The 21930-nt window shown below is 25.8% G+C and overlaps 2 protein-coding genes across 4 annotated transcripts in view; both read right to left on the bottom strand.

The window, feature by feature from the left end:
- Positions 1–9500, bottom strand: part of mtg (mind the gap) — a 29685-nt gene extending 20185 nt beyond the window's left edge. For all 3 annotated transcript variants that reach the window (XM_011495800.1, XM_011495799.1, XM_011495801.1), the window contains exon 1: positions 9250–9500. In XM_011495800.1, coding sequence (XP_011494102.1) covers positions 9250–9289 — 40 coding nt within the window. In that variant the 5' untranslated portion in view covers positions 9290–9500. The remainder of the gene's footprint in view (positions 1–9249) is intronic.
- Positions 9501–12972: 3472 nt separating this feature from the next.
- Positions 12973–21689, bottom strand: LOC105359485 (putative uncharacterized protein DDB_G0286901). Its single transcript, XM_011496099.1, has 7 exons — positions 21645–21689; positions 21431–21487; positions 17711–17784; positions 16120–16743; positions 15884–16042; positions 13836–15794; positions 12973–13353 (listed from the first exon to the last, which is right to left on the bottom strand). The coding sequence occupies exons 2-7, from the start codon at positions 21441–21443 to the stop codon at positions 13336–13338; spliced, it is 2847 nt and encodes a 948-aa protein (XP_011494401.1). The 5' UTR covers positions 21444–21487; positions 21645–21689; the 3' UTR covers positions 12973–13335.
- Between the last annotated feature and the right edge of the window lie 241 nt (positions 21690–21930).

Below are 21930 nucleotides of genomic sequence, written 5' to 3'. Positions count from 1 at the left end.
AGAATGACTGTTTTGTTTATGCGCTTGGATAAAAGTATGCGTTATCGTCTCGGCTCAACGCTTGAATAAATTATGGAAAGATGTATACGGCGTTATCGAAGGTAAAAGTTGTCGGACTCGTCGAACGTGATGATGCTCTTCATTTTACATCTTATTTCGCATGTTCACATGTTCGGTACATGTGCAAACAAACGACGATTTATACGTCTCGCTTCGTGCCATTACTACTTCACAAATTTTGTACAGTTGATCTGTGGCGTTTTAAGGTCAGCGGAGAGCATTTTTTCTACTGCATTATTTCTGAATAATGATCTTTTTACGCTAAGGAATGTTTAAACAGACAATCTCTCAATAATAGAGCGTTTCCAAGACGAAATAACGTAATTCTTTGACGATTTGCCAAATTATACAAGTAATGTATTTTCAGTTTAATGCTCCTAGTGCAGTGCTTCTTTAGACTTGTAAATATTTGTTAAGTACAAGAAAGAATAAGTCGTTTCAAATCTTTCAATTTGATATTTATTTTATTATTATTTTGTTTTTATTTATTTATTTGTTTGATTAATAAAGTTTTGTAACTTTAATACAAATATCAATGTAGTGTCATTAATTTGAAACATGTATAATATAATTAAATATATAATATAATTAAAATTCATTAATACGTGTATTTTTCGCTCATTTGTGAAAATTGTGAAAATACAAATAACAAATATTGTTATAGCATACGTCAAAAAAAAAAAAAAAAAAAAAAAAAAAAAAAAAAAAAAAAAAAAAAAAAAAAAAAAAACGCTATATACGATTTATTATATTTTTTTACAAAGATGAATTACTTTAAATAAATGACAAATCACCTTGTATTTCATAATATAAAGTGATATAAAGTGATAATCCGCACGTATTCGTTATATTATCTCGTGTGCATCAATAAATTAGTAAGTATACGTGACACATATTTATAATATAACGTATGCTATATCGACGAGATGAGAGGTCTTAATTACGAGCGATGATAATATCGCTGTACGGTAATTTTCAGAATGCTTTAAGCGCGTTGATCTTTTGGAAATTCCTTTTACGAAGGACCGAGGAGGATGACCAGGTGAATATTGGCGTCAAGTGAAGGCGGTGACGGTGATCGTAACCCAGTGCCCCACTTGCTGATGGGACGTAACTATTGCCGACTCTTAAAAGGTCCCACTGAATTACCATCGCTTGCGTATGCGCGTGTACGTGTCATATTCGCACGAAAAACGCGTCTTCGAAATGCGGGCTTAATGACGTTGTATTACGGAGATTTAAGGGCGGATCATCGAGATTCGCTTGAGATGCTTACTTTACTTCTTTCTTTATAAGTCCATAACGCTAAACTTCGACAAGTATAGGATTTTTATTAGTAAAATTTTCCATTTATTACCATCGTCCGTTATGCTACAAATAGTAATAATGCAATTGAAATGATTAGTTATAATTTTTAGATGCTTTAAGTTGTAGAAAAAAAATGTTATGTTATCGTATACATTTTTGCTGTGCTAAGGTGTTATGTTCGGATTCCTTGTTTAAAGATGCAATAAATTCTAGATAAGTTTTTATAGTAAATGGCTGATAAATTTTTTTGGCAATTCCTATTTTTAATTCTGTTATTTTAGAACCAATATATATATATATAATTTTGTTTATTAATAACTTATATATATATATATATGAATGATAAAAATAGTGTTTATATTTACATTGGCATTAAATGACATTTAGATGAAGAAAATTATTCATGCAAAATTATTATTAATTTTTCTTTTTATAAAATTTTGTAATATTTAATTTACAATTTGCTTATTTATGACTTGTATTAATTTCATTGCAATCCTACCAAGATTAATTTATAATAATATTATGATATTAAAATATTTAATGAATTTTAAATAGAATCAGTAGATTTTTATATTTTGTCTGCTAGATTGTAAGTGCCGTTACACATAATAGATTATTTTTCTCATTTTTTAATTTAAGAAATTTCTCGTTCGTTTATTACTTTCAGAAATAATACTAAATGTACAATCGATTCAGTCTCCTTGATTCAAATATTCAATATCGAAATGACAATTTCTTGCCAATGTTGTTAACCAATGTTATTTTATATCATTTTATTTGTATCGAAAGAAATTGTATAATGTATTAATGAGAAAATAATGAGAAAATTGACATCAATTTTGCATCATATTATTTCTATAGAAAGAAACTATATAATATATTTAGATATTAATAAACTCATTTCACTTACTTAATAATAAAATATAATTTAAATTTCAACTGTATAAAAATGCTAAATTGATAAAGTAATCGAAATATATTGGCGAAATCGCCAAATTAGATTGCTACAAAATCTTTCAACTAACTTTAAATTTATCTAAGAGGAAAATAATAATCTTATAAGGAAAACGAGATATTAAAAATATTAAACAAGAATTAATAATAAGCTGTAGAGAGATACGAGATATCTTTAATTCAATGTTGTTGTTTATTTGATGTACATCAATTAGTGGATACTATCATTAGCCAGATAAAAAAGTTTAATAATTCAATTTATATTATAATTATTTCAGAGATTATAAATAAATCATTTTGTAAAAATAAAAAAATGCTTCCGTTATTGCACCCACATAAGCATTAAAATTTATTTAAAATTTTAAAGAATAATAAAAGTACCTTTGCCTTAATAGCATAAGTAGACAAAATTCCTGATGAAATAAGACATTCGATTGTTAATAATATTGATCATTCAAAGAATATAAAAATAATTTCATTGTTAATGATATCGATTAAATTCATTTTATTCATTTATTTTGTAATATTTCTAAGCACATTGTGTTTGAACTTGAAATTTTTATAGAATATATTAATGTTATAATACATTTGAAATGTTATAAGTAATTCTATATTATGCAATCTCTTATGAAAAATCTTATTTAATGCCAATAATATTCTATGTAGTATCATATTTTTAACGAGAAGTAATATATCCCAATACATACGAAAAATATTATCGCACGTAAGTAAAATCGGTCACTCTTATTCCTCAAATTATTAACTAAGACATAAAAAATTTTCTACGAGAAAGGTATGAATAAGCATTAGAAACTTCTCGTAAAATTATAAATTGTCTCTCCGTCTGTCATCTATAACAATTGACGTCGCGGTCGCATTACAACGTTTTATCAATTTCGAGAAATATTTTTCATTTCGGTAACCACATTCGATTATGCTTAATTATATCTCGCAATGGATAATAGCCTACCACCGTCTTTATAAAGTTAGTTAAAAATTTCTTTTGTCGACGAAAAGTCGAATCAAATATTTAAAATTCAGTGTATTGTTTCTTAGAAAATAAATGTTATAAAGCGTTTTGTAATAACACGAAATAAATAGATTTTTAAGAGTCAAATTTACGATTATTAACTAACGAGAAAGTCGGAAAAATTTAGTGGAAACGTGCCATGTGTACCGTAACTACATAATTTACATTTCAAATTTTTATTTGATTAAGTTCCTATTGATCAGCGTAGCCATATGAGTAATTAGCTCGTGTACTATTAAAAATTTGTATTGAATTTATCTAAAGTCCAAGTTCTCGAATTTATTCCTAATTTTTCGTATTTAAAAAAAAAAACAAAAAAAAAAAAAAACTTAAAAGCCAAATTTTACGTCATTCATCATTATGTACGTTAAAGCGTATATTTGAAGTCAAAAAAACCTGTTCACTGGTCATTCTCCTTTAACGGAATAATAAAATGGAACAAAAAATCTAGGCAGCTTACGGTATACTAAAATTTTTGCTGAACGTCACTATTCTTAAAATAACTAAATAGAGTTTATGAATGTAAAAAAAAAAAAATAAATGTTAATTATTATTTATGGCATTAAAGTTATCTTTTCATACTCGTGTGAAAATCTCATAAGTTAACTCTTAAGTTAACAGTTTATTAATAATCCAATTCATAAACAAAAAGAAATCACTATTCGTGTAGGAATTATATAATTAACAAAAATTTATAATTTAAATTTAAATGTAAAGATGTATTATTACGATAATTATTAAATAAATTAAATTCTTTTAAATGAATTTTATTAAAAATTAAAGAAAAAAAAATGTTATATATATATATATATATATATTTTTTTTTTTTTTTGAAAAGAAAATTTACAGATAATTTTTTCATAAGATCAGAACGACGTATTAAACATAATTCCTTTTCAAAAGAATGTTTTAAAACTTATGTAATTACCACTTCTTTTATTAAATTTTCTATTGAAATTAACGTTTTTCTATTCTCAATATCTATTTCGATTATATTTCTATCGTTTTTAGAACTAATTTTGTAATGATTGTGTGATATCGCCTAATATCATTAATAAGTCGACTGTTATTAATAAGTTTCAAAATAATAAATGTATATATTTTTGCAGACCAATAATTTCTTGGAATTATTTGAATAAACCCAAAAAACCTCTGCTTTCATAACAATTTGTCTATTTTTAATCTTCATGAAAATACGAATTTTATTATATTAAGTAATGTTTAAAATACAATATAAGAACAGTGCAGCAACGTATAAATATTTAAATGTATCGAATTTTTAATCCGAATATAGGGAATCAAAATAATATCCGAAAAAATATTATTTTTTCACTTTCAGGTATTTATATAAAATAATCATTAAATTTTTGCCTAATTGTTATAATATATCGATCCATACATTAAATCCATATGGAAAGTGAAAGCAATATTTTCGAGAATATTATTGTTATATATGATTCTCTGAATGTACGTAGTTTATCCGTACCTATTAATTTTCAGACTAGGCGAATGCCATAACTGTGTATTCACTTTTCTTTATAAAAACGCATATTTATAAGATATTATTAAAACGAAGTATGATATTTTCTTTTCTTTCTCTCTCTCTCTCTCTCTCTCTCTCTCTCTCTCTCTCTTAGGACTATGTGATTTATGCATTATGTAAAAAAAAATAGTTGTCGGTATCTGTTGTAATTATAGATACATTTATAGATTTCTTTAGTTTTCTATAAGAAGAGTCATTATTACCGGAGCTGTGATATTCATCGCAGAGTGGCACTTATTAACTTTCAATATCGTTCTATTTTGACATTTAATCGTCCAATCCTTGTTATTCTTTATTATTATAGTAATCAAAGTATTAAATTTAGATTTTAATTTCGAAATCAGTGAATAAAAACGACAATGCCTCTATCTGATTATAATCGTATATTTATTATCACTCGTACTTAATGTAATTCGTTTGTACATAGAACATTTATCGATAAGAGCTAATAATTTGTAATGATTGGAAGATTAAGCGGACAACATTTCATAAAAATTGAATGTGATAGAAAATTTGTTGTACTGAAATAATTAATATCGATTTCATGATAATGCATGTTATTTAAATAAAATATGTGGAATGTAAAATTTAATGGCTATTTTCAAAATATATTTCAATGGAAATGCAGACATTATCGTTAATTATATTAAATCGTAATATACATTATTTAAAGTTTAAGCTTGCGTAAATACCTAAATATATTTAATCAGATATATTTATCTGATTTGACTAATTCAATGTGTAAAATTCCTCATATGTAAATATCATGGATTACAAAAATAGAGGAAAAGATAATTATATATCGTATCCTTTGATGAAATATCCTTTTGGATCTTTTAATTTATTTGATTAATCAAATAATAATCTTATATTTCTATTAACGTCTCGATATAAATATTGAACAAAGTAATTGAAGTTTAGTCGATTAAAGCGTATTGTAATAAATATTTATTCATGCGATGCGAAATTTATATGTACATAATCCTATATAATATATTTATATAACATTTGCATTATTTATATGTATATAAAATCTAAAAATGAAGAATGTTATTAAATAAAAATAGATATAAATAATGTATTATTGAAGATGGAGTTCGAAATAAAATAATCATTTAAAAAGTTTTTATGATGGTGAAATTAAATGCTTCATAATTTTGTATATTAATTTTATGTAGAATAAATTTAAGCAATGCAAAAATTCTATTTCGATTGAAGTTTTTTTCAGGATGATTTATCATTAATATTCCAATTAACTAAAACCTTATTTTTTATACAACATATCTTATGCAAACATTTTTATTAAAAAAAAATATATATATATATATATATAAATATATATTTCATAACTAGTATATTTTACAATATATTATGAAAAATAAACAATTGTGTAAATAAATATTAAAATTTGATAATGTAATATTAATTTTATTAAAGCATAAAATACGTAATTCTATTTTAGAATTGTATTTAAAATTATTTGAATATTTGATTTTATAAACTGTATATGTATTGGATGTCCTAGCAAACAGAAAAAAATTCAACCTAACTTATTAATACCATAATATTCATTGCTATTTTTTTCAATTATCAATGATATTTTAAATAATTGCTTCTTCACTCTTGACGTTAAGTGTTTTTTTTTATTTATTTTTTTTTTTATAAAAGTGCTCTAACATTAATATCAATTAAAATGCATTGAATGAAATGTTTATACGCCTTGAACTATATTTTAATCATTTATTATCAACAGAAGATATATATTTATACAATTAGAATTTAATATTATATATTTATTATATGCTTATATGTATCATCGTAATTATAATTAGTACCAATTTTTTATTATTATTAAATACTATTTTTTTTTAATGCAATCTTATGCATACAATATGTCATCGGTTTATTGTATCTTATATACAAATTTCAATGTTTCAATGAGAAATGAGTTTAATTTAATTACTTAATTGAATATATTATTATTAAATTAAGTCAGCGTTAATGCGTTGTCTTAAAAAGTCTCACTGACTTTTCAAATTTAATAATAATGTATTTGATTATATATATTTAGAAATCATTATATTCAATTGGAAAAAATTGAATGAAAACGGAGTTAAAATTGTTGTCTGTCAATTACATTATCCTAAGCATGAAATATTATGTATTTTCAACAATTTGAAATATAGAATACAATTTCGATATATATTGTATTGATATCACCTAAGACTATGTTTTAAAATAATTGATTATTAATTTATTATAATTAGTTGAACGAGGATTTACATAATATACTCTTTTGAATTGTATTTACACATCTCTTAATAATATATTTTATTACCATAATATTTACATAATTTTATGTTTAACTATGTACAGCATCTTATAAAAAAGTTTAATATAACTACTAAGATTCTAATTATAGTAAGTTAGTCTAATTATAGTAAGAAAAATTAAATATTTGGTTATTTAATGAAATTCTTTAGAAGATTAGTGTCAGTCAAGAAATTAGAAATTAAAAAGTTGATAGCACAGAATATATATATATATATATATACATAAAAGTAAATTTGTCAAGAGTTTTTAGAAATTTTATTATAATACATTCGTATGAGATTAAATTCATTATATCTTCAGATGTAGAGTATAGAGTACGTATTACATTTCTTTTAAAAATTATTTATAAATTAGTTTTATTTATTTTTCTAAATGGAGTTGATAAATTTATCGCTGTAAAATACAGAAGCTAAAAATTGTTTTTCTATTGAAAATTACAAGCCCAATTATCGCAAGTTTCTTAATGTACTAATGTTGTGTATAACTTTTTTTTTATCACTTAAATATTATTATCTTATGTAAACTCAGTTTTTTAATATATTTTTTCTTAAATTAGTAATGCTTTGCATGATAGAATTTTAAGTAAATTTTAATTAAATATTTGCTCAATAAGAGACCAAGTAATAATTTCTTAGCGAACTTTAACCCAATGATAATAGTGATAAAAATACATTGTTATTTATTAAATAGTGTAAACAATAATTCAATAATGAATTTAAATAATTTGTACGAATTCTTAATTTTTGGATAAATAAATTTCATCATGTATATTAACGAATGCACATCTTATCGATATGTATTTACATCTTATATTGAAATTTTAATACTACATATATCGCATTTATTAAAACAGAAATACATCAACACAGTCGTTTTAATAAAATCTTTCGGACCTTAATTTTCAACGAATTCGTAGTCGTACTTTAAATCCTATTAAATATCGGAATTTAGTAAAAAATAATTTTGAAACAAAACTATCGATTAATTTAGTTATTCATTAATACATAGTTTAAAATGTCAAGAAACTATTTTATTTATTGTTTACACTTTAGCATATGAGATAAAGCAAACTCACTCTAAGAAAAAATTTCGTTGGAAAGTGACAAAAGTATAGTCTTTATAATGATACACAATGGTTTCATATTCAATAAATAATCCGAATATGCAATTCAGTTTCTATTAATATTACTGAATTATATGAATAAAGGACTGGAGAATTTATTTGAAAAATTATTATAATTAGAGTAAAGCACATGTTCAAAGAAAATTCAAGTTTCTGTTAATAGCAATAGTTTTTTGTTTTTATGAAAGTTCATTTACAAAGCAACGGTATCGAAAGCCCATCCAATGAAGTTACTTGTTGTTACACAATAACTCTAAAATAAGATTAAACAGATATATCCGATTATGAAAACAATGATTATTATTAAATTTATATAGCTAAACGTAAAAGCGCAATTAGTTAATACAGACCGTTCAAATTATTAAAAATTAATTTTATTTAGTTTTATTATTTCATCGTTAGGTATCATTAAATAGTACAAAAAATAGATGAATAAAATTGCACTCTACATCACATCGATTAATTTAACGCTGTCAATTTAAAAACATCACAGGACTTAATTGTTATATACGTGTAATAACACGTAAATGTGTGCACACAACAAAATTTGAACTCATTTTTCGTTTCCTCGATCAATTACTATTCATTGGCACGCTTGGTTTCACACGAATTAAATATACACGATTTGCAAATTTTACAGTTGCACGTCGTTCCTAGTAAAGAAATAACAACATTACTGCGTTTAGGTTGGGGGGGGGGGGGGGGGAGAAAAAAAAAGAAAATGACCCTATGCTGTCTGAGTGCACGCGCCAATTTTTTGTCATGTCGACATAACGCGCGGCTCGAAGTAGGTTGAACTCCCATAAAACTCGATACTGTCATGTGCTGGCGAGTTTGCTTTAATCTCCCACTCGTGTCCACTGTCAAAGGACTCTCCCGTAAACAATTACGTACCGACGACAACGAAGAGAAACAGCGTCGTTGCTATCTTCATGTCTGCCGCTCCAGTTTAATGTCAATGTGCACGGGCCAGATTCCCGTCCTCCCGTACGCTATCGTAATGGAAATTTTGAGAGTTCCTCACGGGAATCCAGGTAAGGGCGGGTGGCGGGCTGTCGTCCGATAAGCGATAATAGAGAAACTATCGATCGTTTGAAGGATATCCGCGATCGGAGTCGAGGAGTGTGCACACGAGTTGGCCAAGCACTGATGCGCGCGCGCTTTCGAGAAAGAGTGAAAGAGAGGCAAGGCCCCACCATGGGGACCCACGATGTCAATGGCGTGTTTGCACGGGCCCCGTACGGTCGCGAGTGAGATGGAGAGAGCGGAGGTTGGGACAGGTGGAGATGGAAGAGGAGCATGGGAGAAAAAATATATTTGCAAAGCCGTAATGGTATAGTTGCGCACCTTATGCTGGACACTCGACGCAGGTAATTGGATTTCTCGCAACTTGTCAACCTGAGGTCCTCTAACCCTTTTCCCCTTCTTCCTCATCATTTCGCACCGCACATGTTTATACGACACATTCAATTCATGAAATTAGTCCAGCGCCCTTTTAAAAGTAACGATTCGCGTTAAGCAGCAGTCGAGTCGACCGTCTGCGGTTACATTATAATCAAATGTAAATGTTACTCCATTGGAATGATCATGACACTCGGATCTTTAAATTATTTGCACTTTAATATTAGGAATGAGTAAGTAGAGCATTACTAAATTGTACTTTGAAATATCCGACCACGAAGACATGCGTTTATATATTTATGACAATTTTTTTTTTTTTTTTTTTTTTTTTAAATATAATAAGATTGTGCCTGTATCTATGATAGGCTAGAGATAGAGAGAGAGAGAGAGAGAGAGAGAGAGAGTCCTATGGGAATCGAAAGGAGATACATACAGCTGACCCACTCCCAACAACCGGCATAGGCCGCTAACGGGATCGACATGCATGTGTATGCATTCGTGTATACAGTCGCAAAGCTTTGATTGAAATCTCGAAAAACAAAAGAAGATAAAGAAAAAGAAAAAGAATACTGGAGATGAATGTATTGGCACTAAGAAGATTATCTAAATTTGTCTACAGAGACTGGCTACAAAAAAGTCGATTTCATAGGTCAAGCAATTGGTAGAAGAGTTTTATAACCATAATATCGTGATTTGAAAGTGAAATTAAAAATTAATCGGTGCTGCAGTTTTCAATTTGCATACACAGTTCCATACATAAAATATAGCATTACATAAAGGTAAATTATAAGATCAATGGCTAAAAACAAGCAATTTTCATATATAAATAAGAGGGTAATAATAGGATATTTATTCTTCGTGATTCTTACAAATCAATTTTATTCTTTGATTTCCATTGGAAAAATTAACATTTTAAGTCAAATGTAAACAAAAAGAAAAAAAAAACAAACTATTTGAATTATGATTAATTGTTAAGTAATATATCAATAGTCTGAGAATACGCAATTAATATACAATAATCTTACAAAATAATGAAAATGAAAACTATTTACTCAGTTTTCTCAATAATAATTATTAATACAGCTATTTTGCGATATACAGATTAATTATAGATTTCATATATCTTTAATTCTTGACAAATTTGTAACTCTATCTCATATTCAAGTTCCTAACATAACAGGATATATAATTTCACAAATATTTATATTATCATTTATTTATGTAAAACAACTTGAATCAAATGTACAACTTTTCGTCATAATCACAATGAATTTATATAAAGCATAAAATACAAATGCATACATTAACTTTATGAAGTTCCGTTAAAGAATTTTTCTCATCGTTTTTCATATGGAAATTAAAGAAAATATTGAAAATAATAGAAATTAATTTTATATAAATTGAATTCACATATTATGATAAAAAAAAAAAAATTATAAAACAATAAACTAAATTTTTGTAAAATTTTTAACATAGTTTTAGTTTTCAAAAAGTTTGTTTCACCAAATAACTTGTCAATTGCGTTTCAATAAGATAAAAAAACTTAATATACATGTACCGTCAATTCGGCCATTGTTAATGTATAAAAGTTTTCTGTAAAATATCAAATCTATGCTTTCACAACAGAACTTTCCTCTTTAGCGTAACAATAAAGTTAATTTAATTATTCTCTTAACACTTTTTGTAATTAAAGATGAACGGTATATGTCTATAATCAATGAGATCCGTCCGAACTTTTGGTCTTGTGGTCAGTGTTTATTTATATTTGATAGTTAATTTAGCGTAGAATTTCCATTCTATTGAAACAAACTGTTCAAGCATTATAAAAAAAATTTCCTTTACAAAATCAGACAACCGCAACATTCTGTCACAAAGCCAAGAAGCGTGCCAAAACTGACAGATGCTTCTTTATTATACTCGGCTCGTCCTACTTAAAATGTTGCATTCGCTAAAATTTTATCTGGCATTCTATCACAATAATTACATTCGATCATAATCTTGTTTATTATAAAGTTGGTAAAAAAATTTTACGTGGATTGGAAATTTAAAAAATTTTCGCTCTTAATAAGGATCGACTGCGTTCTTTTTGTCATTATTTGACTTATTTTCATTTTAATGATTATGATGGGTATGTGTAGCCGTTTAAGATTATTAATAAGTCTATAAGTTTTAATTGGTGTCTATAATAATACTACTGTGAATTATATTATTTAATTAATGATTTTCATTAGAATCATGTGATTTTTGTAAATGTAACGGTTTTACGATTATTTTATACGTCTTACTTAATATATTTTTATTTGTCAACTCAAAGAACATTTAAATATTTTTTTTTAATAAATTATTTAATAAAGTTTATTGTCAAATTTAAATTTGCTCTGTCGTATAACTACGTTGTCTAACAATTTGTTCTATTGCATCATCAATTAAAAGCTTTTTTTCTTTTTGTTGAATATGTTAAATGTATTGAAATTATATTGGTCGTTGCTTGGTTTTATACTTTTTATTTATTTCTTTATTTTATTTTCTAGGCTATGAGGAATATAATTATGCCATAATAATGCTATTGTATTAAGTTATGTTAATATGTATAATAAACGTTATATTAGTTTATGTTAATATTTCATTTATTAAGTAGATAATGAAAAATTGTTAAGAAAATTATAAAAATTTTCACCTGTTTTAAATTGTACTAATATTTTTTGTACATTAATTGAAACTTACTTTTTTAGACATATATTATTTATAAATAAATATGTAGTTTTTTTCTGATATATAGTCATAAAGGCCAATGGTTTTTGATGTTTTTGGTCGACTTTGATCGAAATTATTTTGAACGTACTTATATTTATAGAATGTATATTAAGTCAAATTTCACATAAATTTGTCACCAAACCATTATTTTGAAATAAAAAAAAAAAAAAAAAAAAAAATACAGATTTAAATATAATATATTTATACTTTTTAATGTAATATTTGCAAATACTTTTACAAATATATATATAGCTCCTTCTTAGTCTTATTAAATGAGTATTATGTTTTATTTTTTTGCATTGGATTGTTATAGAGACTACAACACAATTAATACTTTTTTGTCATAAAGAAAAGTGTATTTTAAGAAGTCGATTATTAATTTGTTTTATCTAACTGTAATGTGTAATTGTGAATTAATTTGTTTTAATTTTAATAACAATTAAGTTCACATACTACGGAAAATTAAATATATTAGCAGTAAAAGTATCCAATAGCCTAGATATAATGTACATGCTTCTTTAGTCAACTACTAAATTACGACAATTACATTTAATGACAAACATTCGAATTTTCCAAAGAAAATATAAAAATATTTTTAGAAAATGTACTTCTTAATAAGGTATGTACTACAAATATATAAAAAAAACTATAATTTGTTATTAATAGTTATTCTTGTTTATAAATAGTATTATTATACTTGTATATATATTTGGTACAAAGTATCGAAAGCTAAGAATTTAACGTCACTGGGATCTACTAATAGATTAATTTTGTAATTACTTTACTACTTCATTTGTGATTCATTGATGAAGAATTGATCACTATTTACTTCTTGTTTCGATTCTGAAAAATAAATGTTTTTCATTAAAATACTTAATTTTATAACTTTATTATATATATAAGGTTATTAAAAATAAGAGTTGTAATTTAAAATATTTGTTTTTCTGTGTGAAATTTCGTAATCTTTTTTCATTTATTATGTATGAAATAAAAAACCTTTGATGCTTTTAATACCATTTACTTGAATTACCTTTTTCGTCGATACACCTACTTTCATGTAAAAAATTAATATAATTTATACATCTTATTCTTAATTTAAACCCTTAAAATTTTTTAATAAATACAAAAGTTGATGCATCGTAAAAATATAAACTTTAGTATTTCACATAGGCAAATATTTATTAAATTAATATATTTAAAAATAAACTGCTAACCGATGAGTATTCTTTACACAAACTTTAATATTTGTTAGGAAGGGATACATAAAAATAGAATTTCGAAGCTTATTTAGTTTGTATATTCTTAAAAAAGTTCTATAAACTTACCTTATATTTTTTCACTTTTTTCTTTTGTTTACTGTTTACTGTATGAGATACTGTATTATTTGTAGCTTTTATATCATCCATTTTTGGTTTATCTTGTTTCACCAAATTTTGATGATCAGTGTCAATTTCCAATGTTGATTCACTAGTACATTCAGCAACTTTTCGAATATTAGAACTTGTTTGATCAGAATCATTATCTTTTATTTGTGCATAAGTGTATGCTGATGTATCAATATTTAATGATTGAGCCTCACTTTTACTTGAAATTGTTTCTTTAGGAGGCACTTGTAAGACTGTTTGATGTTTATCAGATTCCAAGGAAATACTTTGACTACTTGTAATAATATTTGGTTCAATACTCATATCCGGTAGCATATTACTTTGATCTATTATTCCCCCATCATTATTATTTTGTTTGTTACTTAGGGTTGGAATTTCCGTTGCTTTTATTAAATCATTCGTTCTAGGTATTTCCTCGTTTGTTTGAATATTTGGTTCGATACTTATTTTCGGAAGTATATCACTTTGATCTATTATACCATCTTTATTATTATTTTGTTTGTTACTTGTCATTGGAATTTCAGTTTCTTTTGTTAAACCATTCGTTCCAGGTATTTCCTCCTGTGTTTGACTATTTTGTTCAATACGTATTTCTGAAAGCATATCACTTTGACATATAATACCATCACCATTATTATTTTGTTTGTTACTCGTAGTTGGAATTTCCATTGATTTTATTAAATCATTCGTTCCAGGTATTTCATCGTTTCTTTGACTATTTTGTTCAATACTTATTGTTGAAAGCATAACACTTTGAGATATTATACCATCACCATTATTATTTTGTTTGTTACTTGTAGTTGGAATTTCAGTTTCTTTTGTTAAACCATTCGTTCCAGGTATTTCCTCATGTGTTTGACTATTTTGTTCAGTACTTATTGTTGAAAGCATAACACTTTGAGATATTATACCATCACCATTATTATTTTGTTTGTTACTTGTAGTTGGAATTTCAGTTTCTTTTGTTAAACCATTCGTTCCAGGTATTTCCTCATGTGTTTGACTATTTTGTTCAGTACTTATTGTTGAAAGCATAACACTTTGAGATATTATACCATCACCATTATTATTTTGTTTGTTACTTGTAGTTGGAATTTCAGTTTCTTTTGTTAAACCATTCGTTCCAGGTATTTCCTCATGTGTTTGACTATTTTGTTCAGTACTTATTGTTGAAAGCATAACACTTTGAGATATTATACCATCACCATTATTATTTTGTTTGTTACTTGTAGTTGGAATTTCAGTTTCTTTTGTTAAACCATTCGTTCCAAGTATTTCTTTGTTTGTTAGAATATTTGATTCGATATTTATTTCTGAAAGTATAACACTTTGATCAATTATACCATCATCATTATTAATTTGTTTATTATTTGTAATTGAATTTTCAGTTTCTTTTATTAAACCATTCGTTCCAGGTATATCCTCCTGTGTTTGACTATTTGTTTCAATACTCATTTCTGAAAGCATATCACTCTGATATATTATACCATCATCGTTGTTATTTTGCTCATTATTTGTATTCAGATTATCAGGTTCGATTATTAAATCATCTATTTGAACATTAGGTTCATCATTTTTGTTATTTACAAGATTTGTCGTAAGTGAGCTAGATTTAGTCGGATCTTTTACATTTTGTTCAACAGTTTTAATAAGTTTTTGGTTTTTTTCAGTTTTAACATTATTTGACAAGCTTCTCAATTGGGCTATTCTTTTTACTCTCTCTTGCTGTAAAACTTTACATAAAGATTCAAACTGGTTACACTTTTTTTTTAAATTTTTAATTTCTGTTTCATTATTAATTATTTCCTTTGTCATTTGAAGTATTTTATTATTATTTGCTTTATAACGTAATTTCCATGTATTTGTTTCCTTTTCCAGTACGGAAATTTTACTTGTCATCTGTGAAAAAAATCATAATTACAATTAATTATTCAATAATAATTATTATAATATAGCTTTACAAAATTTATGAAATGTTCTATTTATACCCGTGTCATGCCTTCATTATATTCACTTATGAATTTACTGCTCGTTACCATCGTGTTCTCAAAACATTTGTACTTTTTTGAATACATATCAATTTGTTTGTGTAATTCTAATTCATTTTTATTTTTTTCTAATAGTTTATTTTCATAGACAGTTATTTTCTGAAAATAACAATAAAATGCACAAATAATGAATGTTATAAAACAAAAATTAATCATCTATATAAATTTAAGCTTACTGTGAGAAGATCAGTTTTCTCTTTTAAGAACATCTCCTCGCTTTTAGCTCTTTCTTGTAGCAATTCCTTGAGTTGCATTTGCATATTGTTAATTTGTTGCTTCATAATTTGCTGCATTTGTTCAACTCTTTGTTCGTCAGCTTTCATGTGTTCTAACATTTCTTTATACTTATTCTTCATTTGATCATTATCTTTATTTAACTGTAAGTTTTTCTCATTCAATTGAGATATTAATTCGTTAAATTCATTGAATTGCTTTTGAAAGTTAGTAGATACTTCCTTTCTCTTTTCTTCTTCATCTTTCAGTTTTGAAATATTATCCATCTTCAAAGTTCTGAATTTCATATTCAAATCACGAAACATAGTTGCTAATTTATCTTTTAATAGTAAAGCCTTATTTTTTTCAGACTCCAATCGTTCATTTTCTCGTTGAACACTCAATAGCCTTTTATTCATCTCCTTGGAGAGGTTTAGTGATTTACGATCTATACATAAATATGAACTGCACAAAGCAAGTAACTTTTCTTCCGATGTTTTATGGTTGGACAAAGTATTCAATATATCTTCTATACTTTTCTTATTTTTTTTTGAGTTTTTATTAACCTTCTTGATTTCAAGTTTGTCCTTCATTTTTTTAATAAATAAAAATATAATTTGTTAATTTTAGAAATAATATTTTAATTATGAAATTACTTTAAATTTTCAAGAAAAATGAAATATGAGAATACGATACTATATTAATGATAAACTGGACATAAATGTCAAATAATGGTTAAAAATTTTAAAATTTAATTTTTATTCGTTCTAAAAAATGAAAATATCAATACAATTTAAAGTAATATGATTTGTAAATTGAAAAATCTAATTTTCAATAATTTATTAATATATGGGTAGCTTTACTATGTTTTTTTTTCTTCATTTTTTTATTTTTAATTTTTTTTTTTTTTATATAAAATCTAATTCAAATATCATATTCGTAAAGTTGTTATTTCATTTGACACGATTCAAATCATTTGTACAATCCTTCAAATAACATATATCATATTTACAAAAAAAAAAAAATTAGTTTCATTACATTTGATAATTTATTGCTTTTTACAATATTAGAATATATTGATTATATTTCATATAATTCTACTATAAATGATTATATAGAGATGTAATTTTGGTATGTTGAAAATATGTTTTGCTCATTATACACACATTATATTAATTCTCACAACTTTAAATATCTGTTCTTCATTTAAGTATATATAAAAAAGTGAAATTTTTTTAATTTAAATTTGATAGAATTTTTCGTATTAAAATGAAAAGATAAGGTCATGAAGATTAAAGAAACGAAGCTTTCGTTGTCAATTATATGAAAAATTATATTAAGGTAATTGTCAAGATGTAAGGAACTTTTTAAAAGAAAAAAAAAAATTGGAAAGTGTTAAAAATTGACCGATCAATCATATGAAGGGCTTTTGTCGAAAATTTTTAGAATAATAATTTTACGATTAATCTAGGTATCTAGGTAAAAGATGAGAAAATAGTAAGGTTATGTAAAGAAAAATTAGCTTTAAAAATTAATAATATTTTTAAGACTTACTTTAATATCGAGAATTTCCCCTGTACTAGGCACAATTGAGTTACCTGATACATTGTCCTCCATGATTACTGCATCTAAAGTAAAATCGTTAAATTGATATTGGTAAAGAAAACTTTGCTTTCTGCGAATGAGTATTTAGTTTCAGTTATAGCCATGTACACAAATTACGAATTTCCATTCTCGAACAATAATGACCAATTAAAAATGTAGCGTTTCGTTTAAACTAGGGAATGAAGTGATTAAACGAATTGTCAAAAAATAATATTTATCCGTAAATGTTTGTTCTTAACGATTATGTATTAATTGGTGTTTGAATTACTTTTGGGAACGATTTTTTTTCGAGCTTACAATAACAATAAACCTGTTTTTATAAAAATATTACAAATAAATATTAATAATGATGATGATGATGATGATGATGATGATGATAATAATAATTTCTTAACCGAAATACATTACTTTATGATTATTTTACTAAAATAGCTATCGATAAAGCATATTATTACTTTGTGACAAATAAAACAAGTGAAAATCATAAAACAATGTATTTGCATGTTAAATATGGTAACCTATATGGTAAATTATACTCACAAACAGATCGCTAACAACGAAATATGAAAAAAATATTGAAGCGAATATTTTTGTACTGGCGGGATAATATGGGTCGGTACGTCTTTTCGGCGCAAGCGCAGTAACGATTGTAATTGAATGTACTTTACAATGGTGTACTTGGCATGGCATGCAAATGCTTTCTTATAACTAGTATTATCACAATATTTATAAGTTTGGCTTTCATGCGTTACGATCTAATCGCACAAAAATCTTTTTCTTCCGCAGGCGTTCCCTTATCACTTCAGTTATTTTCACTGCTAATGAGCAATATTAATTCGATAATGGCTTGACAATCCGTTTACCTAATTTTAGACTTCTATCATTGCCTGTTTACAATCAAATATTTGTAGTTATTAAATTTTCATCAATATTACAAATATTACTTTAAAATTCTTAATTTCTCATGCTATCCAAAAAATCCAGCGTTTATTTTAAATTTCAGTCTTACTGTAATAAACAATCAAATTCACATCGTCTTATATTAATTCTTTTGTTTTCTTTATCCCTTAAAAAAAAAAAAAAAAAAAAAAAAAAGTTATAAATAATGTATTTCACATGTATTAAAAGTTGAAAATCTGTGTTTATTCATTTCATTTCTTTGTATAGTAATCCTGAATTCTATTTTCCGATAAAAAAAAAAAATATGTATCTGAAACGTGGTAAATAAAAAATTAAAGAGAACTTCAATAAAAATTGTATTATTGAAACGCAGTATTCGTTATTTAAATAGTGAAAGTGTCTTTAATCGCCATGTTTATTAGTAAGCCGAAGATATTAGTTTGAAAATTAAAATAGTTAATTAGAAGAACAAATTATATTTCATACGACATTAATTTAAAAGAAAAGGTTTTATTTCAATAAGAAGTTACTTCAATAATGTTTTTATAAGTTATAAATGATAAAAATTATTTTATTTTTTTTGAAGTTCGAGTCATTTGTTTGCTCTCAACGATCGTTAAAAACACCGAAAATATATTATATACAATTTTACATCAATTTTGATAATATTTGTATTAAGAATTTTATTCGATTCTTTAAAAATGTATTTTTATGGAAATGGTCACTTGCAAATCGACATAATCGTTACTGTTTATTATTAATATTATTTGCGATATCGTCGGCAAAATATTGTCAATTTGAATCGTGAAAAGGATCGATATTTGTATTCTTTTATGAATTATATTCTATATTCTATTGTAATTGAAATAAATAGAAAAAAATATTATGGACAACAGTAATGTCGGATTATTTTTTCCAATATTGTTAAGAATGCTTATGTTAAACATTTTAACCTGTTAATTAAATTAATTAAGTATAATTACACTAACACTGTAATATATCGATAAAATAAGAGTTTATTTATATTTATTGTATTAAATGTTTGATTCTTTTATCATATACAACTTCAGTTGCTTAAAGTAATTAAAAAATAATATTGTAAATAAAAATACAGCAATGATGAAGGTAATTTGAGTTAGTAGATTTTGGAAAAGTACGTATTACATCGAGACGATAGAATATTGCAAAATAACAATTTACAATTGTTAACGAGTATAAATAATCTATGATTGAAGATATTTATGATATATTCTAAAATACCAAAGTATCGTATCAATATTAATCTCGTATGGGAGATAAATTGATGTTCTGAAAGGAAACATCATCTACTCAAAGTGTTGAGTTTCGATTGAATCGAAAGTTCGAGGCGTGACGAGAATCATTTTTTATAATGCACGAATCATAATTAGTAATCGAAATTTCAAGTACGATTAAAGTTATAGTAGACAACTGTAATAATGGTGCAATAAAACGATTAAGGTACATATGTATCACGCGATCGTTGGCCTACCTGCATCCAGAAAATAAATTCTTTGAGCTTTTTCGCAATGAAACGAGGGGATAATAGATGTGAGGAAAAGTGATGAACTTGGGATGCGGTTTGTTACACTTAACGCACGACTGCCTCGTAGTATTTTGCAGAGAAATACATAAATCTGAATGTATATAAAGAACAATAAGCGGACATTTATTTATTTATTTATTTATTTTTTTGCCCTCCATTGTCCATCATAGCACTGATACTACGATACGAGGACAACGAATAATGTATGTAAATAGGTTATTTATGATGTGCGTTGTTAAATGTTTAAAGGTTGTGCATGGAAAAGATTATTAGAACATTATTTTTAATGAATCCTATTTTCTTCTACAAATGAAAGTAAGAAATATGAATATCAATAATTAATAGTAAAATACGTTAGTATTAAGATGTACGATGCAGGATATTATGGAAATGTAATTATCATAATGTAAAACAATGTGCAACTTACTTAAAAATCAATTATTTTGATAAACATCTTAACATTTAAGGCCAATGATATGTTCAATTACGCAATTTATTAGTTAATCGAAATTGTGTTTGTTGTTAATTTTGAATTTTTGGTTATTATCTTTTGTTTTTGTTTTGTTTTGTCAATACAATTATTTATTCATTATATATCACTTCCGTTAAATCTCTTATTAAGCGTTGCTCACTTCCTGATTGCTCGTGGTGCATATTGTAATGCAGTTTTGACGATTATACGCATCCAGAATCGAATAATAAGTTGCTTAAAGATAAAGTAACTTAAGACAACGATAGAAATGTAACTGTCATTTGTAGTTGTTAAACCACTGTTTTTATAATGAATATTTTATCCTTTAGCCGGTATTTATAATATTTTATTTTTATTCCCGTCATAAAAATTTTAAACTTTGTGACAGTTGCTGCTATTTGAAATGCCTTTTAAAATCTTGAACGGTTTATTTATTTATTTATTTATTTATTTATAGAGATACGTAGGCTCGTTTTAACGCATTACTTATTGCACAATGCTTCATTAAACCATCACTGGCAAATTTTGTCTAAATTCTACTTCAACAAAATGAATATCGTAATTAAGAAGACTCGCGGTATCACAATATATCACTGATATTTGTTCATTAATTTATCTGCCTGAGCAAGCTATTATCCACGAGAAATACACTTTTTTTTATTCTTAAAGAATTATAAATGAACAATAATAATCACCGACATGTAATGTTTGCTCATCGATGCGCAGTAATTACCCGCTTTATCCATGCTGCTAGATGAAGTAAAGTTGATTCGGTATTGTGAACTTACAGCTGTCGCAAAATGACAAATAGATACATTAGATTTAATGTGAAATGGAGATATAGAAACAGACAGATATATAAATATATATATATATATATATATATATATAGAGAGAGAGAGAGAGAGAGAGAGAGAGAGAGATATCAAAAAGTGATGAGAGGGTACAGCGGAAAATGCAGCCTCCTGAAGGTTTATCTATGACTGTGGGCACCGTGCTACTGACGATTATGACCAATGATGAGAAGGATAGCGGCATCGGCAGCCTACCTACTTGGGTTATTTTGGGATCGGATGCTAAAGTTAGAGAACTTGTAGGCATACGCGTGTGCGTCGAGTTGAGACAGCAATCCGACGTCGTTCGTTGCTGTCCAGCATTTCGCGTGGTCCATGCCGATGAAACTGTTGTCAAATAGAAAACATTTAGGAAGCTTCTCTCTTTTTCTTCAACTTT

This window comes from Ceratosolen solmsi, unplaced genomic scaffold (assembly GCF_000503995.2).
Source record: "Ceratosolen solmsi marchali unplaced genomic scaffold, CerSol_1.0 scaffold11, whole genome shotgun sequence".
NCBI lineage: Eukaryota > Metazoa > Arthropoda > Insecta > Hymenoptera > Agaonidae > Ceratosolen > Ceratosolen solmsi.
This window is presented reverse-complemented; position numbering and strand designations above follow the sequence as displayed.

Bases quoted from the DNA above. Each gene is read 5' to 3' on its own strand.
- LOC105359485 (XM_011496099.1), bottom strand. The intron at 16,744-17,710 runs GTAAGTCTTAAA...AAAAAAATGAAG, and splicing joins GGGAAATTCTCGATATTAAA to GACAAACTTGAAATCAAGAA. The intron at 15,795-15,883 runs GTATAAATAGAA...TTTTTTTCACAG, and splicing joins ATAATGAAGGCATGACACGG to ATGACAAGTAAAATTTCCGT.